Genomic DNA, 23,258 nt, shown 5'->3' on the forward strand with positions numbered 1-23,258 from the left:
ATGGAATGTTAGTTGCTGTCGTAATTTAAAGACCGAGTTATATAAGTTCAATGTAAATAAAATATCACACAGAATAATAAATATTCGTAATTTTTTGCATTTTTGGATGGTAAACGATATGCTTGTGTATTCTAATACAGTGGGTTTAAATTCTTAGGTTGAAATACGAAACCTTTCTAAACGTAGAACGCTGGAGTGAGAGTATCAAGTTAGTACAGTCGGCAATTGAGTTTGATATTGTCTGTCTATCTGCCTGACCTGTCTATGACCTTTGTGGAACTAAGTGTAGAGACAATCAGGTGTTTTATAGTATATACTACAATTTACTAGAGCTTACAATTAATCAATACCTTTGATGTATTGCTGATGTATGATCGGTCCAAAAACTGACAAATCCGACGGTGAAAACAACATAAGTAAAATTAGACAAGAACCTTGGAAAGTATTCAATTTCTTCGGAGTTTTTGAAGGGATGTTTTTTTTATTTTTTTGTTTACAGTAAATTGATTTTTTTAAATTTTGTCTCGTCTCTCTATCTATCTAAGTTAACTTCTGATCAACAGACCATCATCGGTACTATGTCCTCTTTGAAACTTTGTGAAATACATCAAATTAGATAACCACGTTCTTTCCATGTAGCTATGTTGTATACATTCATAGATACGACATGATGTGTACGTTGTGTTGATGCCAAGTTACAACTCAGACCACTATAGAGACAGACTGTCTTTTTAGTAGTCTGAGGTTGCAAACAAGTTTTGGTTTGCTATGTATATACATGTACTTATTTTGTATACTGATTTTAGCCGAAAACAGGGTCTCGATATAGTAACACGTTACACATAACTAGAAGCATTGGGCGTCCAAACTTAATTGATTGTTTTGTTTACGAAAAACAAGTTAATAAGTAAGATATACATATATATAGACTCTCACAAACATACAGTAGTACACAGTACATGAAAACACGGCATACCAACATCTATTGACGTCATTTTTCTGTGTACAAGTAGTCACTGTACGTTTATACGTCTATTGTTTATAAGAGTGGCACAGGCACAAACAAGAATGGAAATAAGGAACACATTGTCAAAAGCGTGTAATAGAATTTCTAAATATACCTGTGTTTATACAACCCCATGTAACCATGTCCGTGAGTGAAAATGAACAAGAAAAAATCCTTTAAGTAAATGCTGTGGAGCTGGAAAGATATACTCCTTTGGTTGAAGAACACACTGCCTGGTGTACATTCTATTTAGCTTTAATAAAGTTTGCTACTTTACGTTGCATAACAACGCTTAACTATCGACGTTGGAGAAAGACGTCTATGGCTTAGCAGAATACATTATTTTGAGTTAATTTGTCCGTTATAGACAAGTGACTCCGCTTTAATTCTGTCACTTATCGGCGTAGGTTAAGTTGTTTATCTTCGTCAGATAGCGCACCTGTCATTAATAAACGGATCATGGTTCGATCATCACGTGGAAGTTCACTGTTCGTCAGATCTAGAGTAGTTACCTCGCCGGACGTATGACCTTCGATGGTAAACTATTAAACAGACTTATTGAAGTGCATGATACACCTTCAAGTTTTAACCAAATGAAATATCTGGTTTAATCTAGAGTGCATAATCATTTTTGAATGATATCCTACGAACAAGTTAAAGCGAATTCAAATATTGCAAAATGGTATATCTTGAAATGAAAAATGTCAAGTCACCCTTGAAGTTTTGAATTTTCGAATTGGTACTATTTCACGAAATTAAATGTCTTTCAGTTATGTAAGAGATGTCTGTGTGTTCACTATCTCGTTCGTGACCATGCTTTCGATGTGCTACTGTAACATATACATGTATAATGATATGCACGATGTCTGTTGTACCATGGATGTATACATCCATGGTTGTAGCAAATGAATTGTTACATATACATCGTATATCAGCAATTGCGGACAGTGACGTGCTTGTGCGGACATTGAATATTCTTTGCTTATTTCGTCTCTGGACGATCCAAAATTGTTAATGCAGATAATTTACGACTCCACAAGCCACAGGTGTTACTGTTTGACCAGCGCTAGGTGGAGTGCTGAGCCTTGTAATCGCGTTAGGTACCCGGCTAAGTCGCCATGACGACACCAGTGGGGGCGTAGTGCATATATCAAATAGACTGTGCAGAGTGCCTGTCAGCAAAATCGATATTTAGAACAATTGATCAATGTCATTTAGACCCTGGTATGCGCTGACGATTGTAGTCTAGAACAAAGGGAACAGATATAATTTGTGAGTTGACTGTAGAGAAAAAACTGCTCAACTTCAGCTGAAAATCCAGCCTGATGGTCCTGTATATACACGTCACATGAGAACATCACCACCAACCACCTGTTGCAACAACATAGGTACGACTTTTCTTCAAATCCAGCGGTGAAGTGATAAGACTGTACCTGGTTAATTTTGACAGATCACAGTGGTTATAATGGAAAATCAGCAAAGCAGGTACAGTTGAAATCTATGGTTGACTTCTTATCAGTTACCCATTGGCAATCTTTTGTTTACAACGAATACAAAATGTCTTCTACCATTGTTGTCAGGCCCATAACACCGAATCGACGTAGAATTGGCTTTGAATTGCTTTGAATATTACATGGAGAATTACGTCGAAGCTCCACCAGTTGTGTACGAAGATATATATATCTCTTACTTCATAAATCTCTCTGTAGTTAATATTCACAATGTCTTTCTGCCTTGAGTACCAACTGTACATTTATTTTCTAATTTGGGTAGTACCTATGGTCTCAAAGTAATACGATGTCAGGACAACAGAAAAAAGAGAAAAGTTTAAAACCATTCCTGAAAGTTGAGAAGAGTTGAAACGTAGCGATTAGTGTCCTGTTTCCTTACGTGTTTCACACCATGATCATATTACACAATGTTGCCGGTAACATTACAATACACTAACTCGATCGTACGTGTTTCAAAGTTCCTAAACTGCTGTGGGTTCCACCCGGCGGTCGTACTTTGGCATCAAAAGGGTCCGTTAATCACGCTTTTCGACTAAGTTTTGTAAATATCCGGGTATCAACAGCATACACGTATCTGCCTTCAAGAAAAGGCGTGTTTTGATATTTTCTCATGTATTCTTTGCTACTGTTTCTGTTTGCACGTGGTGTCCTTTCTTCGGGGGATGTTAATAATATAGAAGCGTTGCATAATGAATATGCCGTTTTGACTGGCATTCATGTAGCTTCAAATATGTATGCCTAGCTGTTAATTTTTTTATGCCCCAAGTTTGGGGTAGGGCAGTGAAATGTATTCATGGACTTCATGTTGTCCATTCTCACTATTTGTGACGTTTTAAGACGTACACCATAAAATAGCCCTTTCATCAAGTCGTCTGAATAGTTATCGAAGCAGTAAGGAATTCGTCCTCAGCTAATAGAGATTAATCAACTTAATAACATCACCTAAAATCCTAATGTATCAGATATAGGTTAAAGGTCAGCCTAACTTCAAATCCAAAATGGCCACACGATTTGCTCTCTTTCAACCCATATGTCAAGTGGAATCGTTGTCAAATACCGAAGTTGTCAAAGACGGTGAATGATTAAAAATAACCAAGCAGTGTCAAAACTAGAGTCACTAAATCTAGATATATGTTTTATGCCGGTGAGATGTTTGAAAATTAACTTGATAACTTGCTAGCAACCGTTACTATGGTCACGGCGTCACTGGCGCGATCAATGTGGTGGTTCACGCTAGTCACATGGTCGAAGATACATGGATCGCAAATTAGTTGCATTGGTAGAAATGTTTGCATATATTGATTCTTGAAGCCACAAAGAAAGTTGTCGATATTCAGATAAGCCGATCACGATGAACAATCACTGTCTTACCATAGGAATCTAAAATAGAACCAAAACAAGCGTATTATAAGACAAACACTTTTTAATGCTCGATGGCTTTTGTAAAGCCTTCATAACAAGTCGAGATCTTTTGAACACAGACAAAAGTTGTTTGGTGTGATTAAGGGTTCTATCGACTCTGACTTGGTGGTAAAAAGTGTGGAATCAAACACACAATTCTGTCTGTACGTGGTCATCTAGGGGTTTATACGTACGCAAATAACAAACATCACTACTTGTTTGTTAACAACGGTACACGGTAGCGTTAAGTCCTTAACTGCATTACGCACCTTTCTTTGCACATATTTAACGCCAATAAAGCCATTCATCTGAAAAATTAAGATTTAAGCTTGTTTATATGTAAAATATTAGAACAGAGCACTACAGGTATACGGGAATATTTGATTTGATTTCGCATAAATGTAAGCCTGCATTCATCTGGTGTAATACCGGCTGTAGGCACTTCCAACCGTTGAAACCGCAAGGTTGTTCGATTTCCACCCAGCACTGAGGTAAACAAAAAAATATGTCATTCAAGAAAATTCCTCGGTCGACTCGAACTATTATCTTATTCAAATAGAGGGAGTAAAGTTTACGACATATAAGTACGATAAGTCTGTGGTCAGTATGTGTAACGATGGTTGCAATGTTTGTGTTTTTTCACAATACTTTGGTAGCATAGTTATTTTTAACTAAATGAGAAATGCAGAAGTAAGATAGATTATCCCAGTTTAATACTCTGATTATTCAGCCATTGCTGACAAGTGTATGAAAGGCAGATTTGTCTAAGATGTATCTCCCCTTTCACGATAAGTCAACGTTTATTAAGTTCTTGAATTAATACCAGACCACACGGTCTCTCTCTCTCTCTCTCTCTCTCTCTCTCTCTCTCTCTCTCTCTCTCTCTCTCTCTCTCTCTCTCTCTCTCTCTCTCTCTCTCTCTCTCTCTCTCTCTCTCTCTCTCTAAAACAGTAGGAGTGAAAGGTACGTATATATGGACAACTTTTATGCCTTTACACCTCAAACCATGCAATAAGTATGATCATTCATTATCGTTTGAAAAAGGTCACTCTGTCTTCATCAATTTCGATTCATCGATAACAGTCTGCTCTTTCACTTGGAACCCATTTGTGACTAGATTTCGTGGTATTTCTTCATATATTCATAAAACCTTTCGTGATGGTATCAGAGTATATTATGCCTTCATTGTTTACAGCAAGGGACAGACGACGGTACAGACGTGTACATGTACAAATGTCCATCAGATCGGATGCATACGTGCATATCGTGTCTTCCTAGGCGCTATACACTCACACCGCGAATTTCACTGTATAATGTATATATCATAGCATATGTGTCTACGTGTAAGAGAGTTGACAGCACCCTTTAGGCGCCATCCCTGTCATGGGGATCAACTGACCATGTAACTCTGACTGAAATAACTGACCCATCTACTTTTACTCAAAAGAGATGTTCCGCAGAACACGGAAACCCTCGGGCGTGATTTAGCACCGTGTGCGTGTAGACGTAACAAATATGTGTCTCTTGTGAACCGAGGAAGAGCCTCGCTTGAAAAACCTCAACTCGCATGCTCGGGGGGGGGGGGGGGGGCGGGGGCGTGTACGTGTTCAAACTAAACGTTTGTTTTCAGCACCCAGTCGTATCCTGTGACGGAAAGAAGAACGTGAACATAGACCAGTTAATTGAAATTTAGCCTTCGAGGATCTTCTAGTAAATACAGGTACCACAAAATTTCACGGTATGTTAAATGCGTCTCTCGAAGCCTTTGTACTGCGGTTGAAACAAAGTCAGATTGAATCGATCCCAACGACACCTGCACGCTTTGTATGTTTAGTAAATACGAATGTATTAGCTCCAATTGTCAGTTACGTGTACGCCACTTTATTGTTACATGTGCAACAATGATTGTTTTTTGCGTTTTGTTATAGTGGTGCTAGTCAGGCTGAAGGCAGACGTGGTCGTCGGAGACGTTTCAAAGGAGTGACTGAGTACAACAGTACGTTCAAAAGTCATGACGTGGTCGGTAAAAGTGAAAGTTTCAAACCTATTCCTAACCTTGTAGCCGATGATGGCGCTATGGAACTTTCCACAACGCAAAGGTAGGCACGTCGAATACATTTAGAGTCATTTTTTTATCAATACCGGTTCACCGTTAATGATTTAATGCAAAGTTTGACAACTGGACTATGCACCCTTCTTATTGTGTGATTTGTTGTTGTGTATTCTGCAATTTCCTGCTTCTTTCATCCGTTATAATGACGGATATCACCAATAGTTCATGACCCAAACACATAACTTACCAAATGACCCCAAAATGTGTGAAAACCAATCGCTCAACCAACACTTATAAACCAATTGACCTATACATGATGCACAGCGAACATTTGCTTCCACTAATCAATGTCCACCCGTCCATAAATTCCCCCTTTGTTCTTTGTTGTTGTTTTTCAAGTTAAATTATCCTGTTTTAATTATATTTTTGCTGTTTTTTTTTAACAGGGAAGACTTCGTGACATTTCCTGTCGAGAAACCTTCTCCCATAAGACGATCAGGAGAGATCGAAGCTTTACACGGACCAATGGATCTCCGTACTTCGTATGGTAACGACTTTACTGAAAAGGAAATAACACCAAGATCTTACATTAAGTATTCGGACTCACTCGGAATGAAGCATGCTCCTAAATTTAACGCTAATCCAACATACAAAGGTAAAAAGAAACGCTTTAATAGTATTGTCTTCGTGTTTGAATGCGCCCAGGGCTCAGGTTTTGACTAGGGGGGAAATGTCACAAAACAGTACCAAAGGTTTTGAGATCGGATCACTTCATCTTGATATTATAATGTAACAGTACACTACACTTTGAATTCAAGATTACTATAACGGTTCACATCTCTTTTAAATCTGAAATAGTGTCGGCTTGGCCTCACCAGTTTTAGAAGTACGGTTACCTAAGCCATGGCCAACGTATGCATCGGAAAGACACATCGATGATACTTTTTTGCTTTTCTTCTTTTTTTTACTTAAAAAAAAAACTTTTACTGTTTAGGCTTAGTTTTGACAGTTTTTGTTTTTTTTGTGTTTAAATTTGAATTTTAAGTTTGAGACGGCACACAATTTTAAATTTAAATTTAATGTAGATTTGGCAACTATCGTGAGTTTTTCCGCTATGTATTGCTTTCTGCCCATCTACAACTGTAAATGTGACAATGTGACAAAGAACAACTTAATTGCCTGGGGCTTGGAGGGGGATATTCCCATTGAAAAGCTATGTATAGACAAGATAGTATGTATCGCCCAAAGGGGTTTACTGTTTGACCATGTGCTGTCTCAAAGGGGATTGGTAATTTGGTATTGTTCACTTCTGAAATGGAGTAGGGATTTTCTCTTGCTAGCAATACATCCAATCTCTTTCCTAGATGAGTACCTCCCCCGGTGGGGTGCGACCAACCGACACCCAAACCCTTCGTTACATTACAAGGTACATCATGATTTGCATGTATTATACCATATTTTTGTTTTCTTTTAGACCAACAACAGTCTAAGAGTAATGTTCGATAGCTGGGACATAATTGTGGGACGTTACTTCATAATAGAAAACATTTCATCATTTTATTTCTTTAATATCTCTGAATGTATGAAAAACAATATTTTACAATTAACATCATAAGAGGGTGCTTCTATATAGTCATGTGAGATAAATGTAGAATTTAATTGTGGACGCGTTTCATTGACCAATGTATGATTTTTTATGTTTTTAATTTATTAGAGGACTATCAAGAATGGGCCTTCAGCAAACGTGACATAATCAGGGGTCACAACGAATATGTACCCTCTACGGAACCATTACAAGAGCAGACGACATTCAGAAGCGAGTATCAACCTAAAAGAGCGACACCACGTAAACCTAAAAAACCAGAAGAAAATTTCAATTGGTCGCAGGACAAGATGGAAGACAAGACTTCCCATACGTCAGATTTCGTTGCCCATCCTCTTCCGAGTCGTCACAAGAAAGAGAAACATGACTACAGGATGAATCCCGCCAAATTCGAAGGTCTGACAACAACAAAGGGTGACTACACTGCAAAGGAGGGTGGAAAGCAACAAAGTTGTAAACCAAGCCAAACTCCACTCAACAGCAAGGAACCATTCAACGGCTCAACTACGGCCAATTCTGATTTCCAAAAATGGGAAGTGAAAGTACCGATGTTTCATCAACCCGACAAGTATGTCAAACCCAGTGGCGAAATAGATACCATGACAACGTCCAAGCAGGACTTCCCTCCTCGAAAAATAGATCGTCTTGTAGCTACAAAGCCGCCTGATCGTAAGTGGACAGAAGTTGGTCCGTTCGCTGATAGAACCAATTACACGGAAGATTTTAGAAAATGGGAAGGGCACGTACCTGAGCGAGGTATGGACCCAAGTAGGAAACCGTATGAGAAACCCACACAGATGTTTGGTGGCAATACCAACTACCAAAATAACTATGACAAGAAACAGCTTTCTCCAAGGGAGAATTTCGCGCCAAGACCAAGAACGAAAGAAAATGGCGAATTCTATGGATCGACTAGCTATGGTGATAACTTCATAACTTTTAGATTGTCCGGGAAAACACAACGAAGAAGCAGGTGAGGAACTAAAAGCAAACTGTATTGGTTCCACTAAAATACCTTCGGATTTCTATAGAATCACTTCTTATTTGACATAGTATAGCACCCATCTTTCCAATCTGATTAAAATCTGATACGGGAATACGCACAATTGCTTTGTTAACCTCGATTTCCTTTCGTATATTTTCGTTTCGTTTCGACTTTTTTTTGTCCTGGGAACGAGGGCATCTTCCTACTACTTTCAACGAGTAACCAACTCCTTGTTTGAACAGTCGCATCAATCATAGTACACGGAATACTCCACACTGTGTATAATGTCATATTAAATGTGCTGTACGACTCAACTTGTAGAAAAATGGTATTGCGGATATATTGTAAGAGTAGAGTGGTTTTTAATTTGTAAATATTTATAAAATGTTCTAATCGCCCGAAACATTTCTGTTCTGGCCTTGATAAGTACAGTAGTAACAGCAATGTACTGCTATACTACTATGAGAAAGGTCAGGGCAGGTAATGACAAGTCTGCCTTTCTTAAAGGGGCACAAGCTGAGTTTTATATGTTTTGGGTTGTACTTTTGTTCTGCATATATTAAAAGTTACTCACAGTATTCTACTTACTGGTGTATACTTAACAATCACTTGCAATTAACAGAACTCAAGTCTAGTATTAGGATATAACTTGTAGACGATCTGATGACGTAATTTATTATACGTACCAAAAATGTACAGGAAGTCCCTACTATGCAATCAGCAGTTCTAACAATACCAGTACACAACTTGTAAGGCATGCATCAACATTTACATTATACTAGACTAGTTTACTCGAAGTTTTTTGTAAGTATTTTCACTTTGACTAAAAATCTTATAAACTCAGCTTGTGCCACTTTAATATAATTTGAGTTGACGATATCGAAAAACTGTGAATTTGGATATTCGATGGTTTCTAATTTATGAATTCATACAACCAAAACAAAAAGTAAACGGGGTCTCATTTGTCGAGCGATGGCATATCAACTAACTATAAATAAACGCACCGGGCTAATGAGTAGAAACAGTTGAATTCTTGCCATAATCAGTTACCATGGAAGCAAATGTGTTTAAATAATCTTATGTATTTTACGTTTCTCTTTTGTTTTTTACAGAAAAGGTTCAGAGAATTATAGTGAAAGGACCTCTCTACCCAAGATAGAATCTATAACAACTTCCAGAAGCGATTATGTGGCGAAAGAGCTGTCGAAACAAGAAAGCTTCAAACCTGCACAAGAACCACTGAACACCAAAGAGCCGTTCCAAGGCGCCACCACGAGTAAAGACGACTACAAAGAATGGATCGTCAAATTACCACAACTACATCAACCTGATGTCTACGTGAAACCAGAGGGCAAGATGGACATGACGACAACGTCCAATGTGGCCTTACCGGTACGTAAACTCGAAAAGGTTGGCGTTGTGAAGCCAGAGTCTCGTCCACTGATAGACCCGGGCCCTTTTCATCACAAAACGGGATACTCTGACAACTTTAAACAATACGACGGACATCGACCAGAAAAGGGAATGAACCCGTCAAGACTGCCCTACCAGAAACCAGAGCAAAATTTCGGCGGTGATCCGACCAGTTACCAGCAAAGTTTTGATCGGAAAACGGTCGCTCGTCGCGAACCGTTCAGACCCAAAGCAAGAGACAAGGACAATAACGATGCTTTTGCGGATGCTACCCTTTACAAGGATGCATACACCTTCCGTAAAACCAAGAAGAGATCTCCAATCAACCCACTAAAACACGGAAATTACGTGATGGAATATATCGGAGACAGTGACGATGAGCCAGATATACCTGTGTCTAAACCCATGGCAACAAAGAAGGCAATTCCGACACCGCCGTTATCGACAGGAGTTACATCAGTAGCTTAGCTTATACTTTATGAACTATTTTGTACATATATTAAGTAAAAACTTTATATACGAGGCGCATGAGCCTACTAATACTACGGCTCGTTTTGCGACGATGACTTGATGATGTTCATTATACAACTGCATCTCCAACTATTATTTTCATATATACACCCGCATTCACATTCAAACCAGGCCACATTAGTCCGTTGTTAGGGGCAATGTGGTATTTAAGAATGTTAACTTTCGCCTTATCAAATTCCGTCCTTAATCTGTAAAATATGTGTGTGTTTATATATTTGTTTTTTACTAACAGAAAATGCTGAATGGAAATGTAAATACGGTTCAGGAGATATGTGACTATGACCGCCAGTGTATTGTCTCATCACAATGCGTTTATATACACCATTTGCAAATCAACTGAATTTAATTGACAACTATAAAATTGAAATACCTCCACATGAATTTTAGAAATACGAGGTATTAAAAAAAATCAGTTTGTATTATGTCCAAGGTCCAATCCAGGCTTCAATATAATTATGTTGTGTCTTGACTAGCTTAGAAACAAATATTTTAACGAGTTGTCCTCTGGAAATATTGGATGTTATACTTGTTACAACAAAGTCCCAGGGCAAAAATAATACTTATTTATGCATGTTTTGAGCGTAGAAGGAATCGTATACCCGACATAGATTGACATTCGTTGTCATAACGAACAAATTATCACGATCTCTCATTATTTACATTGTATTTTTGAAGAGATTTTCCACACCTCACAGGTTTGATAAATAATATTCTATTTTTTTGAGATTGTACATACGTGAACGAATGTAAGAATTTTACTAATACTATGTAGATAAATACTATTCTGTTTAGCGCTAGATCTTATAACTGTCTAATAATATTCTTTTACGTCTTACAGAATTTTATATTGAGTATTTCTCGAATATGTATGTATGTATGTATGTATGTATGTATGTATGTATGTATGTATGTATGTATGTATGTATGTGTGTGTATGTGTGTGTGTATGTATGTATGTATGTATGTATGTATGTATGTATGTATGTATGTATGCATGCATGTGCGTACGTACTCAGTGTGTGTGTGTGCGTGTTCATGTGGATGGTTGATTATGATTGTGTCTCTGATAAGAATTTCGAAAGCACATGATGTACACGCACGTGTAAGTTCATGACCGCAATTTCTAGCTATTCTGGCATTCACTTTGTACAAATGTCAGTCTTCCGCGTTTTATGCTGTTATTTTAATTGTACTGTTCACATTCGGCGGACAAACTCATTTATTGCAATTTTCATTAGTAGTAGGTGAAAAGAGAAATAGAATAATATTGTTTTGACCTTTGAAAGAAACAAGAAGCAAGAAACACAACGTAGACTACAAAAGAAACTACATCTACTCTAAAAATATATAATTACAAGAAAGTAATTAAATCTCCTGATTACCAATGTTTCACTTAAGTTGTTGGCGGCAAAATCAGATAATCTTTGAGACAATGTATTATAACTGACAGCACCTCAGAGATAATATGACCAACATATATAGTGGCCGAACCCTGTCGTTAAAAGTGGGCGATTCCTTTGTTTTTTTTTTGTAGCCGACCCTCACTTTCAACTTGAGACTGTTAAAACTGGGTACGACAACGTTTGTTTATCCTTGACCTCTCAATCCTACATGAAAGACGAATGAACGTTTATTGTGTGAAATACTAAAAATTTTCATGCTTAGTTGCTAATGATCTAACGAGATGAAAACTTTAAAAATCTTTTCAGTCTTCAGTTTTCACCGAACTTCGATTTTTAAAAGACACGATTTTAACATGTCAATACCCCATTGATTCTCCACATTAAAATAGGCGTCTATACCTGTTTATGTGCAATTTTACGATTGATCGGCTTTTAAAAGGATAGTGTGTGAAACAGATAATGAAAAATTAAAATAATGAATGAATAATTAAGGACATGAATAGATTAATGACATTGTTGTTGATTAATTAATTAATAATTACAAAGTATTGTCTCGTCCACAGAGAAGACAGTCACTAGACGTGTGTTATTCAATACGTGTTAGTTAGTCGTAGAGCTGTCAAACAACAAGGTCTCTTCCACAAGAACTCGCTAAAATTACAGAAATAATTTCAGTTTTCCTTTGGTTTTCTGTGGGTATCATGCAAATTTGCATATGTGGTGACGTATGTATCCAATACAGGTAATCCTATCCCATAGTAATCACGGTACTTGCCGTCATTCCCTTTCCAACCCAAACATGGTAGCGTTAACAACAGCATTTATTCGGAAAGCGAATTCACCGCTCATACAATGTGCTTCTAGCCACTTGACAAGCAGAGGACAAGGACTCTAAGGCTTTTATAAATAAAAAATAAGAAAAGGAGATACGCGCCCATTTTATTGATCAGATGCTACTCTGACCTGTGTTTCCATGGATACCTGCATTGTCAAAGGCCAACCAACCAGGACATTATGTCTGCAATACAATAAACAGAGAGAGTGTGTTCGTCGGACTGAATGCATGGATACGGCCAGCCAACGGAGGTAAACTAAGAAAACAAACGCGGGATATTATTACAAAATCGTTTCTAATTTCCGTGGAAAAATGTCGGCAGAAAATAGGTAAGGCTGGTAATGTTTATATGTCGCGATTGAAACGTTTATCAGTGTGTACAGATATCACATCTGCCACCGTAGTGACAACAAAATGGCGCGTGACTTTTTTTCTGTAACTACAGTATGCTATGTGATCCAGAAAGCCCTGTGTAGCCTTTCTAGTCATGACGGAAAAAAACCCAGTAAGTTTCCTTCGAAGTTAAGTAAGACATTTCAATGTTTATGCATGACTGTTCCACAGTACGACAGAGAGCTATGGTTGTAGCCTGTGGCGATGTGTCATTACAAAAAAATAAGAAAACAAGTGAAAGTAACAGACCGATTGCCGTTCTTATTCTTGGGAGAAATGTTTAACAAATTCTTAAGCGAATACACCAGCGAGATATTTAATTTTGTTGTTATTTTTCTGATAAATGTATGTTGTAGTTTAAAACAACCTACCGAAATCAAAGGGTCACGTAAGGTCATTTAAAATCAATAGGGTTTAGTGTCATTCGTGTGATTCTTTTGCGTAAAATGTTTACAGTTAGTTTGTCTCGAGGTGTTTTTATAACCTTACAGAATCCAATAAAGATATGGTCGATGCATTTTACATTGTAACGCTGCGCTAGATTTAAAACCGTGGTCACACGTCTGGAATAATATGCATAAAGATGGGTAATTAACAGAAACGGCTGTGGCATGAAATATCCACTGACGGTATTACAATGTCATGCAACTACACTGAATGCCAGCTTTTCAGTGAATTGAAAGGTGATATACAATACCTATACAACGTCAATTTTGACTCTTTCACCTTCGCTATTGACTACGTTTACTATCACAAAATTTCGATTCAATATAACCGTTTTCTCAATCAGTAAGTGTATTGAACTAGAGCCCAAACATTGTGTAAAGCTGTGTCTATGCCGCCTGGCGATTATTCAGAGATGTTTCGCGCATCTTAATGATATTGGATAGACTCAAACAAACATTTCAATCAAAAATCCAGTTAACGTGTCAGATTTTATACGCTCACAAATTAACTTGTGAACAGAAAAAAAGAACATTGAGATAATTTGTAAGCTGATGACCATACACATTAATATATAATTAGACTGTAGCACATGTATTGATCGCCAACCAAAACGAATAAATATATTTTTTTTATTGCCACATAGTATAATCCACACAATGCATGACGTAGAATGTATCGTCGGGTTTATGTAGTATAACAATCGTAACTATCGACTTTGAATATCGATAGAAAAAATAGCTATGTTTTAACTACGTGATTTTGACTGAAGTGCTATATTCCTGTAAGACGACACTCAGACATACCACACAGCGAACACCTCGATACGGCATCTCCATCCACCGTGCAAATAACTAAAACTAGGTTTAGTCTGACAAAAAACCTAATACGACTTTCTAAAATAACAACAAAACAATGCTATGCATCCCAGTTAGTGGCAGCTCGAATTATCCACAGAGTATAGCGAAAACATGGAACACAGATGGAAAATGGACCTCATTTTCCCACACTATATAGGAATCGTGTCAATATGGAACATATGTGGCAAATGTATACACGTTCGACCAAAACTCATTAAGGGTAGTCAAGCTGTCACATATTTAGCGATATTCATTTTTGTGTTTACTGCATGGATTTCCTGACTAACCAGACATTTGCCAATATTAAAGTTGTATTAAAACTTTTATAGAAAAACACACCTTTGTAATTAAGTTTATGAATGACGTTGACATACAGGTGTGGTATGCACGTTCGGAATTTTCATAACGAAAGTTGTAACATTTCGCCGTGACGAAGATTTCGCTTGATGATTTCAGACGTCGGATGTGTGTTCGGATGTTGATGTTGACAAACCTCGCCCTATGTTGGTGAATGTTGGTTCAATTTCTAATGACATCATCAGAATGACAGCAAGAACGCTCGTAGAACCCGTGGATAAATATCTCAAACATCAACCACCTTGAAGTCTTTAGGGAGAGCAAACACACCCAAAACGACAACAACCATGGCCTTTAGACACTGAAGGAGATGTGAATTCATCACTTTAACAATACCCACGACATCGGTTATCAACATTTTGTACAGAGAACACGCCGTAACCACCTGGATACTCAAACACCGTTACCATCCCTAGGGTATAAACAACTTTGCTCGAAAGTTACGTCTCAGAGGAGGCTGGAAGGGGTGCAGAGCATGATGGGTAAAAATAACTGCGAAAGCTCATTACGCAGTGAGCCTCCATTGTGTACGCTTGTGAACGTACGTTTACAATGGTGGCTGGCTCAGTGGTCACCAGCCGTACGCGTAGTTTGGGGCATCAACTCACCGTAACTTTCACAATAATTCATCATATTGGATACTATAAAAGCGAACATTTCGACTGATATTTCTCCCTCCGTGCTAGTAGAATCGATTTTGGAATTATTGATAGGAATACTGTGATTTTTCGTGAAGAATACTTGACCCCGCCGAGGTCGTAAATTTCGGTCCGGTTTTTCGCCCGTTTGTAGTTTCGCCCAAAATTTACAAAATTTTGCAAAAGAGATGGATTCTTGTGTACTTTTAAATGGCTATAGTTAGAAATAGACAAGGTCTACTCAAGATTTGCAGTAGAAAGTGGGTGATCCGCCCCGGAATCGAAGGTGACCTCCATTGACAAGTGATGTGACGTGACAATGCAAACACTGTGAAACAGGCGAGTTTCTCACAACTTGCTGAACTACTACTGTAATTTAAATCACCGTGCACACCCAATTTCATCATTGACCCTACACGAAAGGGTATATGATTTCGCACATGTTTGAGATATTTTCAAGTAACATGTAACTTGCAAATTCGATATCACCCTGCAATCGTGTGTAATAGTGACACCAGAATGAAGGCAACTCGGGTAAGCAGGTCGTATTTTTGAGTGCAGTGTCCCAAGTACAGCTCCTCAACTTATTCAGTCTAGCTCAGTAGCTGACTAAAACGTTAGATGTCTACCTTCCAAAATACAAACATTTGCTCAAAAAAATATAATAAATAAATAAATAAATAAATAAATAAATAAATACAACTACAACAAGACTTCGGCCTTTGTATTTTAAAGTTATATATTGCCACACATTGTGCGAGTCTCTCAGTTTCGCATATTTTAATCCGACATGGTTTTGCTCGTCTGGCAACATACATGTAGCAAAATGTGCTCAGGCTACGCAAATTGTGGTAACGTATGATGAGTATTTTTGATCATATAAGCATTGCGAAATATTATATAACTAGCAAGGTAGATGTAATATATGTAATTTTGAGCTGGAATGGCGAGATTTGATATTTTGAGTGACTAGCATGAAAGCCATGTGAAGAGGAAAATATTCACTATGTGGATCCGTAATACGAGTGCTTTCTTGACATAAAATAGGCCTTGGAGGTCTCAATTGTTTATCATACAAATGTGTAATACATGACGTTGTTGTACATCAATTTTTTTAACAATTAGTTTGTAAGATGTAAGCTAAATTATTTCTTTAGCTATCATCAGGGGGTAGGAAAGGGGTTTACGTTAAATTACATTCAGGTCTTTTTCTCACAAGCAAGACACATTTATAGAAGGCAACACAGAGATGGTTTAATACGAGACAAAATGTAACAACTAACATGAAGAACAGAAGAAAGTCCAGATTTGGCACAGCAAATCGACTAGCGATAGCGACGAATCTGAAAATAAACAGAAAAATGTCTTGATAAGAGTGAAAAGGACAAAATTTTAAGGATACAAGAGGAAATGCTGACAATTGGATTAGTGTTACGTGTAACGATCAATGCACGACACGAGAGTGTCAATAAACACGTCCGGCCAGCAAGTGTAGGACAGCCGTCAATGGCCAAGCCACTTTGCGTGTTATATGCACGCACAATGGGTCGCCATCTTGAAAACATCGAAATTCAACAAAAAGTAGTGACAATTTACGCACATTATAAATTGGGGTATTGGGAAGATCCCTGCAGAACCATGAAATTCATGACCGTAATTAATAGAAAAGTGACAAAAGCATACATAGAAACATAATTTTGTGTTAAAACGACCGAGGTGAAAACCCCGGAAATGTAGATATCGATAACATTGACTTGTCGAGTACCAAAGTTTGTGTTCGTTTTAGATACACTAAACATACTGAAAACACGATTTCCATGTTGCATGACACTTGTAATGGTCATTTTAAAAAATAGTGATCGTCTGAACGAAAGACTAATGACGCAAATGGGAATAAAACGGATAAAAGAATGAGGTACTCACCGAGGTCATCAGCGTATGCGCTATCGCGAAACGGTCACATGGGTGTCACGTGAGACCCCTTCCAGCCTCCTCTGTTACGTCTCAAAAGTTTGTCATACTAAACATAACCTCAAAATTCGGTTTAAAAAAATCTATTTGAACGAGGTCTGACTAGTGCCCGGTAGACACTATTAAAACAGTTCTCAAGGGTTTCAACTATGGACAATTATATTGAGTAAACGTTAAAAGAAACCGAAATATTTCTAAAGAGATTGAACTATGAACTTTTACGTAGTGTTGAGATTGTACAAAGAGTCTTGGAAGCTTTATCGAACAACGCCTATAGCCTATAATGGCCACTCTCTTGCTAGGTACATTGTATTTGGTGTAAACACACACATATATATATTATATAGGCTTATCGGGGTAATATTCTCAACATCATACGGTGCTTACTACATTGTAAATTGTAATTTGTACATCAAATTAATAATTGAAAGACCGAGCAAATTCGTTATACACAATCATATTTAGCACAGAGAGTGATACATATGCTCAAAGCAGTACACTGTGCATAGGTTACAAACCAGTCCGTTTGCCGCGCGCAATATGGAAATCGAATTTACAGGAAAAAAACATGATAGTCAAATCCCGATAATTATAGCGAAATATTCATATAATTTAACTTCAAGGGTCGAATCGTTACAATGGTAACATTTTTTGAAAGGATTAAAATATTCATCAAACATACAATCGAATGTTTTCATATCAGTTGCCATAGCAACAATAATGCCCATGTTAACATAATGCATGAGAACACAGAAGTACATATATATTGATTAGCTTCTCTCGTGTCACACACAGTCGGCCTTGAATATCGTAATTGTATTTCTGTTTATCAATTGCCTACTTCAAGTATATGAGAAGTTTGGCTATCTGTACGTTCAGTAATTAAAGAGGGAACTAGGTCGACTGTTGTCATAGAAACGGAGTTACAGCCGCGCTTTAACGCAGTGGGTATCTATGTCATTCGCATACAAGGTGTACATACCCTTTATGTGTAGTGTTGACTGGTTGAACAACGGTTGTTGTCACGCTATCAACTATGCTGACGTCATTGGCGAGTGTTTGTACAGAGAGCCTATAGCTATCCATGTCTTGTACACAGTACAACAGAGACGTTCAGAGTGTGTATCTATTGTATTTGGGCAAGTTAAAACCAATTGACCTCCGGGGTGACCTTTTGTCACACTAAATTCACTCTCCATTGTCGAGGACTTAACTCTGCCGGTGTATGATATAAAGATACAAACCGGCGATCAAAGCGTTCATTGCCATGGTTACAGACAAATCTTTGATTGCCATGGTTATATAGAACAAAGCTTTGATCATAGACAGTGGGGGTGGAATCTCCACTGTCTACGCTTTGATTGCCATGGTTACTGAACAGTTTTGGCACTGACCATATTATACCCAAATGATTGTTCAAATCACGGTATTTACAACACTTTTCTCTATCATTTCATTAAGTAATATCAATGTATTTATGTATTTGAATACTTTTCTGTGTATCTCATTTCAATAATTGCGAACAATCAAGGCGTTTCACTTGTTCTATAAACCTCAATTCAAAAACAAATTCCAATTATTGACAAGTTCTTTTGTTGATTCAAAGACATCACAAAATATGATAGAGTGATAGTGGTTGCTGATATCGTACACCATGAGTAATTATTGATGGTTTTTACTTGCAGTGGAGGGCTTGGTACACCCAGTATGACTGGTGGAACAGACGGCGTACCAATGTTCTACAGTCAGTCTCTATACTCCAACAACAGAATATACAAGGGAAAACCGCTCAACAGACTCACCATTTACACGTTAGTATTCGCCAATTACAATTTGTATTTCTCATTCCAGAGAACAGTAACAGTGACAGTAAAGTTCATTAGTGCCCCAGGGAAAATAGAAAACAAATACTGCAAATTGTATATGCAAATTGAGGTCACTATGTGTCACTAGTCCGTACCACGTGACATGGTCTAAGCCAATCACTGGAGGTTATATGAAAGCGATGTATGTATGTATGTATGTATGTATGTATGTATGTATGTATGTATGTATGTATGTATGTATGTATGTATGTATGTATATATGTATGTATGTATGTATGAGTGTGTGTGTGTGTGTGGTTGAGGGGTCGTACAAAGTGCCGAACTTTTACGTCAAAGTGTAGAAGCAAAAAATGTATGAAAATGTATAAGCAAACAAATAAGTTATACAGAACAAAAAACTACTCCCAAACTGTCGTGTACGTTACTTTGTTATCCAGCAATAACCTTATATACCCTATGCTCATAAAACTATAAGAGGTGAGAAATATTATCGATATATACATATTTATTTGAGATTGTAAAACTTGTATCAAAGTACTATTTATAATATTCATTGCAGACGTGACTATACACCGAAGGAAACGAAGCGATCCGAAGCTATCCGACCACCCTACGAACCACTACCCACTGATCGATCAGTTGGAAAGGAAACAACGCACAGACACGATTATAAACCCTATGACGTGCAACTACCAGATATCCGTATGGCGAGGGGTAGCGACTGGGAGAAACCCGACGGAAAATTTGAAAAAATAACCACTCACAAAAGGGATTATAAACCATACAACGTAGAGAAAGCTAAACTTGTGCGACCACCAACTCCGGAACAAGTTGACTTGGGAAGATTCAATGACAGAACCACACACAAAGAAGATTTCAAACGGTGGAATTACGTACCAGAACGCAGTCTTGGACCGTACAAAAAGTATGAAAGACCAGAGGCACCCTTCGAGAAACAATCGATGTATAGTCGCTACTACACACCGAAAGAAATCACTCCGAGGGTGACGTATAAACCAGAATTGACAGCTCAGTCGAGTGGCGATCCATTCAAAGGAAAATCAACGTATGATGCTGACTACATTCCACTCAAAGTATCCCCAGTAAAACTCCAGTAAGTCTCTCAGACTGATACTTTTTTTTCTGTTTGGTACTTTTTTGCCGTTTAAAAAAATTACAATGTCATACATTTATATATACTGTGAAGACGACGTTTCATCAGACATCTGTTCTGTGTCGACATATTTTCCGTTCCATCAATCCATCCTGCATATATTTATCAATTGTCGTTTATTTTTTACAGGAGAGATGATTATGAATACAAACAAAGTAAGGATAGATTTGAGGACATGACGACACACAGACGAGACTACACTGAAAAGACCGCAACCAGGCTAGAAAGCGTTCGTCCAGTGGCTGAAACTGTCCTCTCCGACAAGCCTCTACAAGATTCCACAACACATAGGAGTGATTTCCAGCGTTGGGAAATTAATCTACCCTCCATCCATATACCGAAAACCAACATCACAACTAAGGGAGGAAACTTCGAGAAGTGGACGACGCATACACGTGACTACAAACCATACGAAGTTAAGAAGCCCGCCCTCGTCCGTCCTCCGTCACCGGAACAGATCGATCTTGGAAAGTTTGAAGACCGAACCACACACAAGGAGGACTTCCAACAGTGGCAGTACTCGATGGAAAGACATGATGGTAACAAGCACCAATATGAAAAACCAACGATGCCGTTCGAAAAGAAATCGGTGTATACTATGCTCTTCACACCCAAAGAGTATAGCAAATCTGAAAGCTTTGCTCCCAAGCAGGAGGCGAAATCAAGCAACACCCCATTCAAAGGTGCCTCTTTGTACACAGATGAATTCACGAGGAAAAATGAGCACAGGCCTGGTATACAGATCCCACAAGATGAAATCATAGCACTGGGCGAATATGGGGACTTTGTTGCCGACTACGAGCCAATCGAAAGTACTCTACACATAGAACAGACCGTGAACTTATAGATTCTCAGATCTAAATACTATTAACCTTTTAGTATGATTAACACATGATGGTATCACCACTCCGTGCACTCTAGATAGAGGTATTTACATATTAAAGTATTTACACCTGCTGGAGAGTAGCTCGCTGACAAAATTTACATTATGTTGTTAAATCATAGATCTAAGATCTATGGTTAATTGCAAATACAAAAATTCAATTATTAGTAAAAAAAAAAATAAAACGTGTTGAATTGCTTCTTTTGATAATTTTGAGTAGTGATATCATTTTCATGTCTGTCAATGCTGCAGTAGCGCGTAGCTGTACATTTATTTTATTTGTTCTACATTTGGTTCTCTTTATTGAATAATTTTATTGTTCATAGGTCGTCCTCTGTATAGCCCCCCCCCCCCCCCACAAGGTTTTTCCCCGGAAGCACCCCCCTGAAATCAAATTTAAATTGTTCTCCCCTTACCTTCATAAAATACTTTGTTTTAAAACTGATTTCATAACCGTACCTTTATATGTCAATAGTGTATTATATATACAGTTTTTGTAACAATTTAAGAGTGAGGCTAGCATTGGGATTGTTTCACTGATCTATCGCCTTTAGCGAACTATGAACAAGTAAAAAAAATGTATTTTAAACAAGAAATTACTTCTTGTCTAACGTTCACATGCAGGGAAAGCTGTTAGGTATAGATAATGCCGCCCAGGAACTTGGCTTTCAGAATTGATAATGTTGTTCGCCAGAAACAACACCAAGATATCGTGAATGAAAAATCCATGGACTATTACTACTGGGGCTTTAGTGAAACTGAACATTCCAAATCTCATTCATTATTATCCAACTTTGTTTGTACGTTGGAACATTCTATTCTCAAATGATTTACCCAATTGTGTTTGTAAGTTGGAACATTCTATTCTCCAACGATGCCGTAATTAAGAAATGGTGGTGACAGCAAAGCTCGAGTAGGATTTTGACGACATCGTCAATTCATTTTTAATTCAAAATTGTACCCATCATGAAGTTTTTCTTGTTTTCATATCACAAAAAAAACATATCTAAAGACTGATTTTACAGAGTACTACTAATTTCTTACCGGTGTATATTTAATGTATATGTTTGTGTATCTTACTTGTTTTGAACTTTTAACATTTGGTAACTTTGTTCTGTAAATACATCGTCGTAAACCACACCCTCTTTTACGGCACCGTCCAAGACGCATAGTGTCGCGGAAGAAATAACAGCTCTGTCTGCGAGAATGTGTAAATATAACACAAATAATAGAAATGTCTAATATGTATATTTAAATCATGTTTATATTTGTGACGTCAAATTTCTTTTGTCGTTCATACTCTTACAATGTAAGGTTTTACTCAGTCTCTATCACGTGATAGAGGGACTGTGGTTTACTGCATCTCTCTAGTGATTATACCACAATCGTGTCATGAAATCTATTTGAGTTCAAATTCAATTCTACCATGATAAGCTTTAAGGAAATGACTACTTAGCTTACAGACAATGAACACTTTTACATCTCATGGATATTCAATATCAGAACTATAGGAAATCCTAAACTATTTCTTTGATATGACATTTCACAGAGGGAAAAAAATCAGAGGATATTTAAATTTATATAATGTTTTTCATAATCAATCGCTTGGCTTTTACCCTGAACACACTAACACACTAACAGCAGCGGATAAAAATGTTCACATCCAAGTGTTTGTACTGGTATAGTAGAATGACAATTATCGAATGGAGGAACCTAGATATTTTACCACAGACAACTATGTTAGTTATCTGTGATTTTACACATACAACGAGTACTATGCCACCTGAAACAGACAAAACTCATAGTAACGTTGTTACATTTCGTTGTTTGGCTTGCAACAATCTTACAGTATTGCTACTTTTTTTCCTTTTGAGAATTATACCATGCACGAGCCAAGTTGAACAAAAAATATGAATATGTCGTTCTACGTCAAGACAACGCGCGTCTATGTCATGACATCGTGTGTCTACG

The 23,258-nt window shown here is 37.6% G+C and overlaps 1 protein-coding gene across 1 annotated transcript in view; it reads left to right on the forward strand.

The window, feature by feature from the left end:
- The first annotated feature begins 12,932 nt into the window (after positions 1 to 12,932).
- The window catches only part of LOC144443286 (uncharacterized), an 11,128-nt gene continuing 802 nt past the window's right edge, over positions 12,933 to 23,258 (forward strand). The window contains exons 1-4 of the mRNA XM_078132723.1: positions 12,933 to 13,070; positions 19,090 to 19,215; positions 19,790 to 20,344; positions 20,534 to 23,258. The exon at positions 20,534 to 23,258 is cut by the window's right edge and continues 802 nt beyond it. Of these exons, the coding sequence (XP_077988849.1) occupies positions 13,054 to 13,070; positions 19,090 to 19,215; positions 19,790 to 20,344; positions 20,534 to 21,251 (1,416 nt within the window). The 5' untranslated portion in view covers positions 12,933 to 13,053 and the 3' untranslated portion in view covers positions 21,252 to 23,258. The remainder of the gene's footprint in view (positions 13,071 to 19,089; positions 19,216 to 19,789; positions 20,345 to 20,533) is intronic.

Source organism: Glandiceps talaboti, chromosome 12 (assembly GCF_964340395.1).
Source record: "Glandiceps talaboti chromosome 12, keGlaTala1.1, whole genome shotgun sequence".
In the NCBI taxonomy this organism is placed as follows: Eukaryota; Metazoa; Hemichordata; class Enteropneusta; family Spengelidae; genus Glandiceps; species Glandiceps talaboti.